This window comes from Vombatus ursinus, unplaced genomic scaffold (assembly GCF_900497805.2).
Source record: "Vombatus ursinus unplaced genomic scaffold, bare-nosed wombat genome assembly UNPS02014801.1, whole genome shotgun sequence".
Taxonomy (NCBI): Eukaryota; Metazoa; Chordata; class Mammalia; order Diprotodontia; family Vombatidae; genus Vombatus; species Vombatus ursinus.
Window position 1 is genome coordinate 18,018,174 of NW_020954579.1, and position 18,101 is coordinate 18,036,274.

At 40.8% G+C, this 18,101-nt stretch overlaps 1 protein-coding gene across 1 annotated transcript in view; it reads left to right on the forward strand.

Moving 5' to 3' along the window:
• SDK2 (sidekick cell adhesion molecule 2) overlaps positions 1-18,101 on the forward strand; it is a 449,888-nt gene that overhangs the window by 400,317 nt on the left and 31,470 nt on the right. The window contains exons 39-40 of the mRNA XM_027873081.1: positions 1,759-1,920; positions 6,330-6,455. Of these exons, the coding sequence (XP_027728882.1) occupies positions 1,759-1,920; positions 6,330-6,455 (288 nt within the window). The remainder of the gene's footprint in view (positions 1-1,758; positions 1,921-6,329; positions 6,456-18,101) is intronic.

Consider the following 18,101-nt stretch of genomic DNA (forward strand, 5'->3'; position numbering starts at 1 on the left):
AGCCATATATATCCTTCTCTGATATTTGTATCTAGGTCTCCTATCCCCTACAAGAGTTCCCTCCCACCTCTCTTCCTCAAAGCAGCTTCTGCCAGAGTATTTGGATCTTTCCCCATCCTGTCCTCTAAGCCCAGGCAGTATTCTGCTATGCGATACTGGATCCCTCCATAGTGATGGCTGTCCCCACAGTAACCAGGGTGCATTGAGCTCGGCACAAGCCAAGTGTCCATAATTCCCTGGTTATTTCATTATTGATAACCATCTCACCAATGGGAAGAGAAGCTGAGGGAGAAGGAAATAGGCTTGGCTCTTTTCTGCCGGTGTCAAATTCCTCTTGATGGCCAGCATACAAGAGCCCTGAAAGGGCCTAGGATTGGGCCAGGTGACAATATAGGATGCTGAAGGTGAATGCCTCCAGGGTGTCACCTCACTATTACCCTTACTCCTGAAACCTTCCCCAAGCTCTCTCCTACCTCATTTCCCCCAGAATCCAGCTGGGAAGGCTCATCAGTACATGGAGCAGAGAGAGCCCATTGGACCCTGGGAACACAGCCTCTGGCCAACATTTCTGGGTCAGCCTCGGGGCCCTGTCCACAAAACAATGGCCCTTCAGTCTTCCCTGCTGCCACCTGCATGCCCACAGCTCTCTTTTCCAAAGCAGCACTGTGTGTTGTCAAACTCTAGAACACAATAAGGGAAGCTGGGCCCCATGAAAGAGACAGGATCACAGGGGAGGGAACCAGGAGCAGTGCTATGTTCTCTGAAAGCAAGAGGGGAACTCACTGATGAAGTACACATGCCAGTGACCACCTGTTCAGTCCATCCATAAAGGCTCTCAGTGGAGGATCTCAGCACTTTGTCTTGATTAGCTTCTCAGTAGGGTGGTACTTATGTGTTCCCACAGATGAGTGGGCAACAGGATTCTGAACCTCACCATCTCCCTTTCCTTTCAATATCCTTCATAATGATCATCACACACACACACGCACACACTCCAGAGACGAGGGGCATTAGTTATAATTGATGTCTAAGAATAATTACTCACATACATTTTAAAAGCCCCCTCCATCCTCACCCACTCCAGCCCCTTAATCTTTGGCCAAATTGGCAATAGTCAATACAGTTAGTACAGGCAATACTCTTTTCCGAAAGGGGGAACTGAAGTCAAAGTAGGGTTGTCCAAAGGCAAAGACCCAGGCTTTCTAACAGGTGAATGCCCTAGAGTCTCATAACAAATCATTGGTAGGGAGCAGCTAAGTGGTGCAGTGGATAGAGTACCAGCCCTGGATTCAGAAGGACCTGAGTTCAGATGTGGCCCAGACACATAACACTTACTGGCTGTGTGATCCTGGGCAAGTCACTTAACCCCATTGCCTAGCCAAAAAACAAACAAATCATTGGTGAAGAAAGGGATGAATCCCTTTAAAGCAAATGCAATGTCATCCCCTTAGATATCGTAATTGTAGCACAGCAAAACTAGCAGATATGAAGAAGGGTATTCAATATTCTGTCTCCCTGATGCTAAGAAAAAAAATGGGGAAAGGGAAATAGCTGTCATAACAAGAGCACTGACTATATTCTAGGCATTAGGTTTATAAAGACAAAACAGGGCCTCTGTCCTCAGGGAGATTATATTCTACTCACCTCCCTTCCCTTTCCACTATATCATATTGCCTCTTATATTATACAGTTCCCCCCATGGACCCCCTGGGCAACCTCTATCCCTGCAATCCCCACTCTTTGTGCTTGGTTCCACAGGGGTCAGCAAGATTGTGACAGTTGATGTAAAGGGCAACAGCCCCTTGTGGTTGAAAGTGAAAGACCTAGCAGAGGGGATGACCTACAGATTCCGAATCCGGGCCAAGACCTTCACGTATGGGCCAGAAATCGAAGCCAACATCACCACAGGGCCAGGAGAAGGTAAGGGGGGCCCATAAGTACCAGCTGTCCCTCTTCTATTTTAGCTCTGCCTGAAGTGTCCTTTTGGTTGAGATCTTTGTCAAGGAGAGCTGGGAGTGGTCCAGTCAATCCCTAGAAGAGACTCCAGTTACCCTTAGGACAACATCCTCCACATGAACTCAACAAATCCCCAAACTACCAGGGCATTAGACAGTGTCCAGCGGCTCATGCCATTGCTGCTTCCTCTCCTTCTAGAAGAGTGGAAATAGTGTAAGTCACCCCACCCAGCCATCCAGGTCACCACACCCCATGCCCCTTACTCCATGTGGGAGTCCTACCCTGCCCCAAACCCAAGGATTCAGCAAAAGACTGTGATACCAGAGAGGAAGAATAGTGCCTGTGGCTGAAAGAAAAACACCCAGCAAAGGAGATGGCCTACACGTTCTGAATTCAAACTAAAAATTCATCAAATGATAGAAGACTTAGAGTTGAAAGGTGCCAGAGGGATCATCTGGTCAAATCTCCTCATTTTGCAGATGAGGAAACTGAGGCCTAGAGACAGAGATTTGCCCAAGGTCACATAGGTGATAAGGTACAGAACCAGGATTTGAACCTAGGTCCTCTGACTCTAAATATATAGGTATTACAGACAGTATTTTTTTTTCCAAAAGGAGAAACTTTCCAGTCTTTCTACTGCATAAGTAATCTGAACCCAAATCAACAGCATTGGGAAGAAATTGAGTCAAGCTTCCAGCTATTACCTCTATTGCTTTTTACTACAGAATGTAGTTCATTTTACTCCAATTCCCTTCTCACAAAATTGTGCCTCAGTCCCCAGGACTCTCTTGGAACTCAGCTAAGCAGGAAGAAAGAGAATCATGCTATGGAGACTACCCCGTGGGCCCCTCCTTCATCTGCCCCTAGCCCTCACCCCTAAAATGCATGGCACTGCTCAGCTAAGCCAATTTGCCCACTTACTTCCCTTATAAACACCAAGAAGAGGAGAAAGCCAGCAGGCTGACCAGTGGGCAGGCCTACCAGTGATATGCAAGCAGGAAAGGTTTGTTTTAGACTAAAGCATAAAATGTCCCCGACTGTTTAACACTCTGAAGGAAAAATTGAAAAAAAAAATCAAAAAAACCTATTTTAACTAGAGGATTGTAAATGAACCAGATCAGAACTACCAGATGCTGAGCTTTTAAAAAAGAAAATATAACCAAGCAGGTGTAAGGGGAAAAGGTATCTGGAGTAAGGATAAACTGCTTCTCTCTCCTAAAACTGTATTCCTGTTCCCTCATATCCAAGTAATGGGCTACAACATTGCCAGAGATTTCTTATCTGATGAGAGATTAGAGGTCAGGGTACACTTAGTAGGACTTTCCTTGCCTCTGGCTTGCCTGGCCCCTGAACCCCACCCTATGTTCTGAGGTCCCCATGTTCTGACGATGTCAGAAACATAGCCCTTCAGTGGCTTGTCACCCCACCATCCCAGTCTGATCACCTCGACTACCTTGTTTCTCTGTTATGACAATGCCGGGACCAGAGGTTGGGATGGATGGTAAATATTTGGGAAAGAAGAAAGAATTGGAAATTATAAGGCTGTAGCTTATCATCTGGGGTTACCATAGGCCTCAGTTTCCCCACCTGCAAACTGAAGGAGGAGTTAGACTGTATTACTTCTGATGTTCCTTTGAGCCCTAAATCTGTGATCCCATGATTAGGGACTGCCAAGCTCTGCAGGTCCCCACTTGGCCTCATTTTCCTCAACTACAAAAATGAAGGGGTTGAACCAGATAGGCTCTGAAATTGCTTTCAGCGCTAAATCTATCATCAATCCTGGGATCCTGGGATTGATATCTTTGTGACTCCCAGGCCCTGCCAGTCCTCAGATGGCAACATTCCAGACTTGGGCAGCTTTTCCATGTTTGACTTGACCTTCAAGCAGAGTTGATTTTGTAAAATGAGCCAAGTTTGTCTTTGGTGCTCTGCATCGTCAGCATTTCCTTCACCTTTCCCCAAACCCCCTCCTCTACTCCCTCCTATTCTGCTCAACACCATCCCTGGATGTTAAGAGGGATTTGATACACCAGCTACCCCGTGTTCTTTGATGGCCTGCTCCCCACCTTCTTCCAGTCAACTGGAAACTTCTCTGTCCTGTGTCTTGTCCACAAAGGGAAAGCATTTTCTTTACCTGCAGTGGTCACAATTAGCTACTCTGATAAACTAATCCATGGTAATAAGAGGGCTAAAGGAGACAAGATGAGCCCTCTCTCTCCTCCCAAGAAACATATATGTATTTTCATAAGTGGCTTTCTAGTAATGCTGCTTCCATTATTATTGTCTGACCCATTGGTGAGTTATTATCAGAGATAATAATAGCAACATTAATAGCGCTTGAAGGTTTGCAAAGTACTTTACACATATTATCTCATTTGATCCTCACAACCCTGGGAGGCAGGTGCTATTATTATTCCCATTTTACAGATGAGGGTACTGAGGCAGGCAGAAGTTAAGTAACTTTCCCAAAGTCACACAGCTAGTATGTGCCTGAGACCAAATATGAATTCAAGTTTTCTTGACTCCAGGTCCAGCGAAGAGGGAATTCCCACAACTGGGGCAGATCACTACCCATGCATATCTTCTCATCCTGTACTATATTCTTGACAATAGCCTCCCATAAATCCCACATAGAGGACCTACCCCGGGTGCTGAAGGCCTTCCTTTAGATATGTGAATGTTTTATGGGAACAGGTACAGCCCTCCAGCTTGCCACCTGTTATACCTACATGACTTGCCCACTTCTTTTTCCTGTTGTACACAAATTATAGGTGGCTAGAGCACTAGGCCAAGAATCAGAAAGACCTGAGTTCAAATGTGGCCTCAGACACTGTGTGACCCTGGGCAAGTCACTAAATCTCTGTCTGCCTCAGTTTCCTCAACTGTAAAAGGAGAATATTAGCACCTCCCTCACAAGGTTGTTCTAAGAATCAAATGAGATTATATTTGTAAAGCACTTAGCATAGCACCCGTGCTTAATAAATACTTATTTACTTCCTTCAATGCATCCTAAATTGAGATCTTAAAGGTACCTTAAAAGGGGAAGGGACTTCAGACTTAGTCTAACCCCCTCATGTTACAAATGAGGAAACTGAGCCCTAGAAAAGGCTGCTCAAAGTCACACAATCAGCCAGTTGCAGAGTCAGGATTTATAGGATCATAAACTTATACCTGGCAGGCACTTTAGAGGCCACCTAGTCTATATACCTGATTTTACCAGGTGTGATAAAATTGAGACACAGAAAGGAATTAATTTGCCAAAGGTCACAACAGTAGTATGTGTCTGAGGCTAGATTTGAACTCAGGAAAATGTAGCTTCCCAACTTCAGGCCTGGCATTCTGTGCACTGTGGCACCACCTAGCAGCCCAACTCCTCTGCCTATATGTCTGCGCCATGATGGCTTTAGTCATATCACCACCGCCTCCTCCTCCGGCCTTTCCATTTCCATACTTTAGATTACAGCAAACGCTCAAGATGATTTGAGCAGACACAGAGTGGGACACTAGGCTGAGATACTCTATTTTAAGCATCAGGCCTCATAGGTTAAATCCTAGGTCAACCTACAAACATTATTGAAAGCCTCCAAAGCGTCAGACACCTCGGGTTCTTTTTTTCTCTAAGTGCTCCTCGATTGAGCAGCCCTGGTGGAGGATGAAAAGGTGGGGCAGCTCCCACTGAGTTGTGTGTGCACTCCTTCCTACCCCTCCATTTTTGTTACCTGTCAGTTCCCTTTACATACTCTAGGATCAAGCGACTGGCCTCTTTGCTATTCCTCACACAATGCACTCTCTCTCCTCACTGTGTATTTTCACTGGCTGTCTCCCATTCCTCGAATGCTCTCCCAACTAATCTCCAAATCCCAGCCTTCTTCAAGTTTCTGATGAAACCCCACCCTCTGTATGAGGCCTTTCTTGGTCTGCCTTAATGCTAATGCCTTCCCTCTGGGATAATCTCCAATTTATCCTGTATATCTCTTCTTTGCATATAATTGTTTACACTTCATCTTCCCCATTAGTTTATGAGTCCCTTGGGCGCTGGGTCTGTTTTTGCCTTTCTTATTATCCCCAACACTTTATGTAGTGCCTGGCATATAGTAGGTGCTTAAGAAATGCTTCTTGACTTGACTCTCCACCTATTCATATTTGTATATATACACATACATACATACATACATACACACACACATATTTTTGCATCTATTGACTTTATGCTGTATATATTTTTAATATACTTGCCCCTCTATTAGAATATAAACTCAATGGGAGTAGAGATCAATTCATTCTTTGGGCTTGTGCTAGTGCTTAGCACAGTGCCTGGTTTTGGTACTTAATAAATAATTGCTGATTGATTGGTTGACCTTGAATTCCTCCAGGTGCTCCCGGACCCCCTGGAATTCCCATCATCATCCGGTACAGCTCAGCCATCGCCATTCACTGGTCTAGTGGAGATCCTGGCAAAGGCCCTATCACCCGCTATGTCATAGAAGCCCGACCCTCAGGTACATTCCACTTAACTCCTCAGTCCAAAGTTGTCTTTACTTTCCAGCCTTCCTGACATGATATATTCCACACTCTATCTTCTTCACTCTCCTCAGTTTCCTTTTCTTGCAGAAACTTTCTTTCCTCTATTTGAGAAGATGCTGTTCTTGTTTGAGGACCTACAATATCTGGTAACATAAGGGTTAGTGTATCATATATGGAGAAGAAGCTGGATTCTGGCTCACAGGTCACCCAGGTGCTCCAGAAAGAAGAACCAGCTTTGTGTTTTAGTCTTTTGCACTGGACTGGCTGTCAAATTTTGGCTACAGCCTGAGGACAATCCTTGCCTAAGGCAAGTGGTTTAAGTTGACAAACCCCAGGTTTTTTAAGGCTACCTCTACCGCTAGTGTTGGAAAGGGAGGCTGCCTTGGCTGAGTAGCCAGGAATCCTATTGCTACCTCAGTTGTCTTTGGCCTGAGTTATTGTATTCAAAAGACTCCTACAACCTGACACAAGGAGCATGTCCACAGTTGGTTTGATTGCATGGGTTTTACTGAAAAATGGAGAAAATAAAGTTAGCGGTCTCTAGACCAGTAATCTCCAAGGTGGGGTACAAACACTCCAGGTGGTACACAAGATGGTCCACTGGGGAACTCAAACAAAATATTGGGACCGAGGACAACAGCATCAGCTGTTCTTGGCACTTACAGCCTCTGCTTTCTCTGCTGCCCCCCTTCCCAGCCTGTACTCAGGTTGCCATGCAGTCATTACCTGCCTATTTCTCTCCTTCCCCCACCCCATGTGTCCCTGTCCTCCACCCTACGACAGCAGTGCACACCTCACCATGTCCTGACTAAGGACGTGTTTTGTTATTTTTGAAACTTGTGGTTTAACAATTAGCATGCAGTGATTTAAAGGTCTGGTTCTAAGTTCAGGTGATTACTCTTGGTTTTCGAATGACAGAAACTGTTGAGATGGATAGACCCAATCAGAAGTACATTATTGACTCTGCTTACTAAATTATAACACTCATTTTTTTTTCATTCATATCCACCAGTTATGCAAAGGTTTTTGTTGGAAAATGTTCTCATTGGGAGTAGAGATCAATTCATTCTTTGAACTTGTGCTAGTGCTTAGCACAGTGCCTGGTTTTGGTGCTTAATAAATAATTGCTGATTGATTGATTGATTTTGACTGAGCTTCCACACATCCCTGACCCCTGCCTGGGGTAGGGCTCACAGCTCCAAGAACAGGCAGATCCTACTTCCCCAGCGACCCTTCCAGGGTCTCATTCTGAAAGGAGGATAGATGAAATAAGTGCTCCAGGAGCAACTAGGTGGTACAGTGGATAGAGCACCGGCCCTGGATTCAGGACGACCTGAGTTCAAATCCAACCTCAGACATGTAACACTTACTAGCTGTGTGACCCTGGGCAAGTCCCTTAACCCCATGCCCTAACCAAAAAAGAAAAAAAAATAAGTGCTCCAGACCCCAGGACAGACTGGGAACACAGCACAAAAAATCCCAGGATGATAGGACCATCATGAACCCTGGCTGGCCAGGAGGGGAGAAATGCTTCCTAAGGATGTGAGCTCCCTTATGCCTGGGGCAGCTATACTTGAGAGCTGTCCTGCTCCCAAGACCCTCTTCCTCCAAACCGTTTGGAAGGCCACTCCACTGCCCCAAGGGAGACTGACAATGAGCCTGGGAGGAGCTGCAGGAATGAGAGCCTATGAGGAACAGTAATAATTAAGCTAGCAAGAAATGAAGGGCAGCAGCACTGGGTATGGGGCACAGACAAATCTCTCAGATCTGCTTCCAAGACCCACCCCACTCATCCTCCTAGTCCACTGGACAGTTTAGAAATGAATGAAAAAGGTCATCCACCACCAGGAACCCAGGGCCTCCCTAAGCATCATCTCCTGCCACAGCCACCTCCTGAACTTGGCACCTGATCTCCAGAGACCATGCCCTACCACCTTCCATCGAGACAGGGGGAAATGTACTAGCTACAATTCAACAAAAACCTTTGGATAATTGTTGGATAAGGATGGAAAATAAGGGTTGTGTTTAGTAAGCACAGTCCATAATGTACTTTTTCCATTGGAGGTCTGTCCATCTTGGAGAGGAATCTTTTTCAACTGTGACAGCCATTCAAAAACCAAAAGTAGAAATTAACTGAACTTACAACCAGAACTTTGGGAAATGTGCTGGCTGTGATAACAAAAACCTTTGCATAACTGATGGATGAGAATGAAAAATGAGTGTTATGATTTAGTAAGCACAGTCAGTAATATACTTCTGACTGGGTCTACCCATCTCACCAGTTTCCCTCATTCGAAAACCAAGAGCAATCACCTGAACTTAGAACCAGACCTTTAAATCACTGCATGCTAATTGTTAAACCACAAGTTTCAAAAATAACAAAACATAATCAATCACATCACTGTAGCTAAAAAATTACTACATTTTTAAGTGAGACCAAAAGAGGTTTTTTCGGTACTATGAGTAAATAAAATAATTATTTTTAAAATATTGTTGGTTTTATTTTTATCTCCTTTTCTTTTTCACTCACAATATGTGCCATCAAAAAAAAAAAAGTTTGGAGACCATTGCTCTAAAGAGCCCTAAGTAGTCAGAGCCATTCCTCATAGTTCCCACGGCTCCAGGAATGCCCCCTCCCAGGGACCGGACAGCAGACACTCCGAGCTTGCTCTGTACAGACTGGGATTTCTCTAGAGCTGATGAATCCCACCCCCTCGGGGAAGTTTGTAACATAAATATGGACTCTCAGCCAAAGGATCGTGAGTGAAGGGGACTGGGCTTGAGCTCATCCCAGCCCAGAGGTAGTTTTTACCCCCACAGAGAGTTTTTCCTCCCCCCCGAGGTCACTCATCGGTCATATTCCCAGGGCCAGGGTGATACATGCAGGCCTAGCAAGCTGCAGTAGCTCCGTGCCTGGATCCCCCTTTCACAGCCTGGCTCCCCCGGTCAGACCCAAGAGGACTGAAACCCAGGCAGCCACCTCTCCAGAACTCTCCAAGCCGCCTTTTTAAATCTTGTCTCTGCCCCGCGGCTCCTCGAGCTCCTGTAATTGTACTAGCCTCTCCTGTCATGCCTGAAATTGAATCAGAAGAACTTCCAGAGCCATCAGAGAAGGAGCAGCTGATAAGTTTGCTCAGGGGGCTGCTGTCCTAGCTCCCGTTTCACAGCTGGCTTCTCCAGGGCTCCGCTAAGCCCGAGCAGCTCTCGGCCACTGCCAGCTACCACCGTTGCTAGGCTTCTGAGTTAATCAGAGGAGACAGAGTCAGGAAGAGAGCTGCTGTCACAAGACATCTAGTTTGTGGTGGCATCAGACATTAGGTGATTTAAGTTTTCAAAGGGGGGAGGGGGTGTTTCTGTACCTATTATGATGTCAGTCATTCAAGGCCTATCAAGAAATCACAGTGAATAGCTTGTAATTAAAATGGAAAATATACAATAATTTCAATTTTTAAAAAAGGAGGAAGGTGTTTCTGTGCCTGTTATGTCACTAGTCACCCAGGGACTATCAAAAAATCATGGTAAATAGCTAATAATTAAAATGGAAAATATCCAATAATTTCCATTTAAAAAAAAAAGAGGGAGGGGGTATTTCTGTGCCTATTCTGATGTCAGTAATCACTCAGAGACTGTCAAGAAATCCGAGTAAATAGATAGTAATTAAAATGGAAAGTATCTAATAATTTCAGCTTTTTTTAAATAAAAAAAGAGGAGAGAGGTGTTTTTGTATCTGTTATGATGTCAATCATCACTCAAGGACTGCAAAGAAATCAGAATGAAAAGCTAGTAATTAAAATGAAAAATATCTAATAATTTCAGTAGCTGATAACATTGATAGCAAAAAGCAGTAATAATATTGATATTGATTTGGCTGCTAAATAGAGTACCAGACCTGGAATCAGGATGACATGAATTCAAACACTGCCTCAGACACTTAATATCTGTGTAACCTCAGCAAAGTTACTTAGCCTTTTTCAGCCTGATTCCTCATCTGTAAAATGGGGTTATTAATAGCCCCTACCTCCCATGCTTGTTGTGAGGACCACATGAGATAATATATGTAAAGCTCCTTGTAAACCCTTAAAGCACTATGTAAATGCTAACTATTATTATTATTTATAGCAAAGGGCTCATAATTATAATAGCAAATATTCAATAATTCCAGGAGAATCAAACCATTCCAGTCCTCTAATATTCAACCATTGCAATAGCTAATGATTGAAATGGTAAATATCTACTAAACCCAGCTGTGAACATTCCACATCAGAAGAATAAACATTGGCCTGGCTCTTTTTGCTCAGTCCAGCTGGCTTCCCAAATATACCTTCAGTGTGCCTAGCAACAAAACTCATTCAGCTATGCAAGGGATCCTCAAACCATAGTGCATAGTAGGTGTTTATTAACAGACTTGTGTTTTATACCACTAAGGTATAGAAAAGTGTAGGACAAGGATTTGGAATGTGAATATTATAACCTAAGTCCTGTTGGTTTTCTAGATTTCCCTAGGAAGTCCAGAATTTGTCCCCAAGTGTTCCAGTTGGGGCCTTCTGCCCATCACCACTTCCATAAGCCTTTCACATTTTCTGTTGTCCATCATTTTTAAGACATACTGCTAGTAAGACTGGGAGATGAGTAAAGGCCCTTCAGTGCGTGCTTCCAAATCACCTAAAGCCTGTCTTTGTGGTACCTGGCTTTCCCCTTGCCCCACCAGCACGCCATCCCCACCCTCAACTCCCCCCATCCTTTGACTTCACTAACCACATCACTTCTACTGTTAGGAACTCATGCATTGCCCTGTACTGAAAAATATTGTACATGATTAATTTCAAAGACAGCCCCTGCCCTCCAGCAACATTAGCCAACCAACCGTTGAATGGGCACTTTCCAAAATGAAAGGAGATTAAAAAAAGGGTTGGGGGGATGGATCCTCACATGCTCATGCACACGTGCACATACACACATTCTCTAGAAATAACACAGGGCTGGCACCCAGACCTGTAGCATGACTATATAGCAACTTCTGAGGTTGCCCCCCAGATTTTATTGGGCTCCATCCTTTCTCTCCATTTGCTGTGGGAATGGAGTAGGTTAAATAGCAGGAAGGAGGCCTCAACTTATTTTATCGATTTTTAAAAATAAATGTTTATTGCACTTTGGTTTTTACACCATCTGTATTTCCGGATATGTGCCTCCCCTTTCTGCTTGCAGAGAGCCACTCCTTATGACAAAGGAAATAAATGAGAGGGGGAAAACAATTCAATAAAACTACCAACACATTATTGTTGGTGTTCCACACCCAAGGTGTACTTGTAACCTCTGCAAAGAAGGGAAAGAGGTATCTTCTCGTATGTCTTCTTTGGGGCCAAGCTTGGTCATTATAATTTCATAGCACTCTGTTTTTAATTAATCTTTTTGTTGTCATTGTTGTGGTTGTTGAGTTATTTTTCAGTCACGTCCGACTCTTCATGACTCCATTTGGGCAAAGATATTGTAGTGGTTTGCCATTTCCTTCTCCAGCTCATATTTATAGATGAGAAGGCTGAAGTAAACAGGGTTAAGTGACTTGCCCAGGGTCACACAGCTAGTAAGTGTCTGAGACTGGATTTGAACTCACAAAGAGGAATCTTCCTGGCTCCACTGTACCACCTACTACCCCTTAATTAAGCTTATTGATACTTTTTTACTTGCATCACCTAAATTTCCCCCTCATGACAGCTGAGTGGTGCAGTGGATAGAGTGCCAGCCCTGAATTCAGGAAAACTCATCTTCCTGAGTTCAAATCCCACTTCAGACACTTACTGGCTGGGTCACCCTGGGCAGGTCCCTTCACCCTGTTTGCCTCAGTTTTCTCATCTGTAAAATGAGCTGGAGAAGGAAATAACAAACCACTCTATGCCAAGAAAACCTTAAAGGGTGTTATGAAGAGTTGGACACAACTAGAATGAATGAACAATAACAACAAATTTCCCCAAATATCCTTCTCCCTCTTTCTTCCTGAAAAGCCATTCCTTACAAAGAAATTTTTAAAGAATAAAGAGGAGAAAAAATAGTCAATATATTAGAAAAAATCTGATAATATATGCAGTGTCCCATATCTTTAGACACCACCCCCCAACCTCTATAAAGGAGATAGGGGACCAGGTAGTTTTTGGGGGCCTAAGATTGTTCTTTGTAATTTTGTAATTCATTTTCTTTCTCTTAAATTTATTAAAATTCTAACTTAAATTTTATTTTATTTTCATTATGCATTCTCTCCCTTTACCCCCCCCATTTGAGAAGGCAAAAAAAAGAAAATGCTGGGGCAGGTAGTTAGTGCAGTGGAGAGAGCACCGTCCATGGAGTCAGGAGAACATGAGTTCAAATCCAGCATCAGACACTTGACACTAGCTGTGTGACCCTGGGCAAGTCACTTAATCCCATTGCCTAGCAAAAAGAAAAAAAGAAAAAGAAAATCCCTGTTACATACATGAAAAGTCAAGCAAAACAAATTTCCACATTGACCACATCAAAAAAAATGTCTCCATCTGCATTCTGAGTCCATCATCTCTATGTCAGGAAGTGGGCAGCACAACATACATTTTAGTTGTTTCGCAGTGATTTTTTTCCATTTATGTTTTTGTAGTTCTTGTGTATATTTTTTTCTTGGCTTTGCTTACTTTACCCTATGTGGGACAATAATAAGAATAGCAATCATAACAATAGAAGCATTTTATATTGCTTTAAGGCTTGCAAAGGTCTTTACAAATATCTTATTTGATAAGCTGATATTTGATTTTATCTCAATTTGATATTTCATATTACCTCAATTCATGTACATCATGCTTCTCTATATTCATCATATTTATTGTTTCTTACAGCACAGAAATATTTATGTGCCCCAGTTTGTTTATCCATTGCCCAATCAATGGGCATCCTCTCTGATTGCTGTTCCTTGCTACCACAAAAAGCACATAGCATTCAGTTTTTGTTGTTTTGTTGTTGTTTTCTCCGTTTGTAGTCATGTATTTTTTCTTGGTTCTGCTTATCTCACTTTGCATCAGTTCATTTAAGTTTTCCCATGCTTCTGTGAACTCACCATATTCATTATTTATTACAGTTTGTAATATTCCATTACCTTCATGTGCTTATAACTTATTTAGCAGTTCCTCAATCAGTGACCAACTATTTTTTTTCCAGTTCTTCGCAACTAAAAAAAAAAAAACTATTGCTATAATTATTTTGGAGTACATAGGACTTTTCTTTTATCCTTCACCTCCTTGGGATATATGTTTGGCTGTAGGATCTCTGAGTCAAAGGAAATAGGCACATCACTCATTTTCTTAGTAAACTTCCAAATTGCTTTACAGAACGATTTGACCAGTTTATACTAAAAATCTACTAAAAACTCTACTAAAAATCCACCAATATCATGCATAACCTCTCCAGCATTAACAACTCCCATCTTTTGTCATCTTGGCCAATTTTCCAAGTGTGAAGTAAAGCCTTAGAATTCTTTTGATTTTCATTTTTCTGATTTTTGGTGATTTATAGCAGTTTTTGTATGGTGTTAATAATTTGCAATTATCGTTTGGATAATTTGTTAGTATTCTTTGAACACTTATTTACTTATTTTAGTCTTATATTACTTCTATAACTGTCTATATATATGGTATAAGATGTTGGTCAAAACTTCATTTCTTCCAAACTGCTTTATTATTTTCCTAGTAACTCTTGTTGAACAGGGAATTCTTTCCAAGGTAACATGTTTTTGGATTTATCAAACTGGTTTATTGAGACCAGTTGTTTCAGATTCTTCCTCATCTATTCTATTCCATTTATGTGCTTTTCTGTTTTTTTTTAACAGTACCAAATAGCTTTAATGATTATTGCTTAATAATATAATTAATAGTCTAGAATTTTTTAAGTTGTTTCTACTTTTTTCTGCTGCTTTTTTCTAAATTTCTAAACATTTTATATTTTCTGTTCCTCAAAATGAATTTTGTTATTATTTTGCTTAGCTCTGTAAAATATCTCTTGGGTAATTTGATTGATGGACAACTAAATCTTTAAACTAATTTTAGTAGTATTATCTTTGTTTATATTAGCATGTCCCTTAAATGATCAGCAAATATCCCTCCAGTTATTTGGACTTATTTTAAATTCAAATTTAAGCTAGATTTAAATTCATTCTTTATTTCTGTAAGAATTATTTTTAGTTGATTCTATTTGACTATCCCTTCAAAAATCAACTTCCAGATATTTTATGTATTTTGTAGTAATTTTAAGTGAGGTTTTCCTTTCTATTTTTCCTTCTTGAATTTTGCTAAATAGAAATGTTGTTAGATTTGTGCATTTATTTTGTATCCTGATACTTTACTAAGGCTCTTAATTGTCTCAGTTTCTTTGCTGATCCTCCAGGATTTTTAAATTATCATATCATCTGCATAAAGGAAGAGTTTGTTTCTTCTTACCTATCTTTATACCTTTCCTTTCCTTCTCTTATCTTATTGCTATTGCTGGTGTTTCTAGAACTATGTCAAATAACAGTGGGATAAAGGAGAATCTTTGCTTTACTTCTGTGTTTGTTGAGAGAGTTTCTAGTATTTCACCTTTGTATGTAATACAAAGGCAGCTAATCGGTTCAGTGGATAGAGCACGGGGCCTGGAGTCAAGAATACCTAAGTTCAAATCTGGCCTCAGTCACTTACTAGCCATGTGAGCCTAGGCAAGTCACTTACTGTCTGTTTGCCTTAATCCACTGGAGAAGGAAATGACAAACTACTCAAGTATCTTTGCCAAGAAAATCTCATGGATAGTATTGGTGTGATATGGTCCATGGGATCACAAAGAGTCAGACACGACAAAATAACAAAATGTAAAACTAACTTTTCGCTTTAGAAAGATACTTTTTAATCATGTTAAAAAATATCTTTAGTGCTTCTATCTTCTATTTATTTTTTAATGATTCATTGACTCAACTTTCAATTTTTTTTCTTCATTTCTTTAGCATCATGATCACTGCCCTCTATTCCCTGTGTATATCTCCTCACACCCTCCCAAAAAAAGAAAAAACAAAACCCCCAAATTCACATGTTGAAAAAATTGCAAATTTTTCAATATTGAAATTAATTGTTCTTTTAATGTTTTACAGGATTCACTTGTAAATTCATCTGTTTCTGACTTTTTTTCTTTGGAAGTTCTTTTATGACTAATTCAATTCCTTTTTCTGAGATTACATTATTTAAATTTTCTGATGATTATTCTGTCTGGGCATTTTTTATAAGTATCCATCCATTTTATCTAAGATTTTTTGTCATATAACTAGACAAAATAGCTTCTAATAAATTCCCTTACTTCCTCATTTATTGTGAATTCTTCTTTTTCATTTTTGATACCAGCAATTAGGTTTTTCTCTCTTATTTTATTACATTAGATAACAATTTTATTTTATTAGTTTTTTTATTTTTGTTATTTTGATCTGTGTTTAAAAAACAGCTTCTAATTTTAGCTATTTTAGTGATTTTTAATCTGAGTTTTGTTTATGTCTTCTTTGATTTTTATAATTTGTATTTTTGTGTTTTAAGGGGTTTGGGATTTGTTGCTTTTCTAGTTTTTTTTAGTTGCAAGGATTGATTTGTTATTTTTCTCTTTTGTCAATGAAAGTGCTTAGAGATGTAAATTCTCTTTTAAAGAATTTGGCTTCATCCCAAATTCTTTTAAAGAATTTTGGCTTCATCTCAAAAGTGTACATTGTCTCATTGTTTTCTTTCCAGAAATGATTATTATTCCATTGATTGAGTCTTTGATCCACTAGTTCTTTAAGAATAAATTAGTTTCCATTTAACTTTGAATCCTTTCTTCAGATACCCTTTTTAATGCATTGTGACCAGTAAAAAAAAAAAAGTGTTTAATTTTTCTCCATTTGTTTATGAAATTTTTATGCCTAGCACATGTCTAATATTTGTAAAGGCATCATACACAGCTGAGGAATATGCACATGACTTTCTATTCCCATTCAGTAATCACCAGAGTTCTATCATATCTGTCTTTTCTACAAGTCTATTCAAATCCTTAACTTCTTGCTTATTCATAGTTTTTTCAGAGTTTTCTAGATTTGGAAGGGTCACCCACTATTATATTACATATATATCATATGAGGTCCCCAACTATTACAGTTCTGTTGTCTATTTCTCCCTATAATTTGATTAGCTTTTCCTTCAAGTACTAAGATGCTAGGAGCCATCTCCAGTCATGCTGATCTATATCTGGCCATTGGACCCAGATGGCTCTGGAAGAGAAAGTGAGCCTGGTGACCTTGCACAGCCCTCTCTCACTTAAATCCAATTCACTTGCAAGTCATGGCTTCACCTTCCTGAAGTTATGGTCCTCTTCAAGAGTGAAGGACAAGTAACGAGAAGCAGATGCTATTCCATTCAGCACATGAGTGTTAAGTAGTGATATTACTTCATTTTTCTGAAGCCTTTAAGTATAATATGGTTTCCCTGCTTTCCAGTGATAACATTCCTAGATATATTCAGTTGGGGTTTCTTTCAGGAGTTGCCTAGCAGAGTCTTTCTAGATTGATTTTTATATTTTCTTGAAATATGATATCTAGGCTTTTCATTTGGCCCCAGTTTTCAAAAAGTCCATTGATTCTTTAATTGTATCTCTTCAATTTTTTCCTGGTCAATTCTTTTTGATGATATAAACTTCACATTTTCTTCTATTTTTTTTTCAAACTTTAACTGTTCTAATTTTTTTTCTTCGTCTTATGGAATTGTTGAGTTCTGATTGTTCTGTTGTATTTTTCAGAGTCCACTACTTGGATGAGGTTTTCCATTTTCTTTCATCTCCTTTTCTAAGCTATTTATTCTCCTTTCTGTTCTTCCTCCCAAACTCTCATTTCATTTTTTTTTAATTTCTTGCCTCACTTCTTCCAGTCACTTTTGTAGTTCTTGTGGCCAAGCCATTTTTTTCCCCTCTGGGTCTCTATCATTATCACAGGGTTTCTCTTTTCTTTTGAGTTTAATCTCTTGGGTTTCTCTTACCTTATATTATTTCTTCATTGTATTCTCTGTTTTCTTCTGTTTGCACATGTTTTCAGCCTCAGTTGTTGCTTTGTGATTTTGTTCTGAGTCAGGTCCCCTGTGTTCCTCTTGGTCATTGTTTAATCCCGTGGCCACTATAGGGGATCCCATTTGAATACTGCTGCCCTGGGGTAGCCTGTTTTCATTCTTATCCTCTTCCTCAATACCTAGCTTCTCAGCCTTAATCTTCTTGGGAGGTCCACTACAGGTTCTGACCTTGGCCAGAATCTGGCTTCTCCTTGCATAATCTCCAAACTGGAGTAGGTTACATCTCTTACTGTGAGCCTGACAGGCTCTAGGGGGATACCCAAAATCACCCTGGTCTCAGGACTCCTGCATTGTCCCCTGGCACAAGCACCCCGGTGCTACCTTGTCCTCATCTCCTGCTGTGGCTCCTGAAGGCTCCAAGGAGTCTTCCTGAGCAGTGATCTTTGGTTGCTGGTTTTGTTCCTGCTTCTCTTCTAACATGCCCTAATTGATCAGGGTCAGGATCTGGCATCAAGTCCCCATTTACTGGAGCCCATTATGGCTTGTCTCTCCCCTAGCTCTCTGACTTCA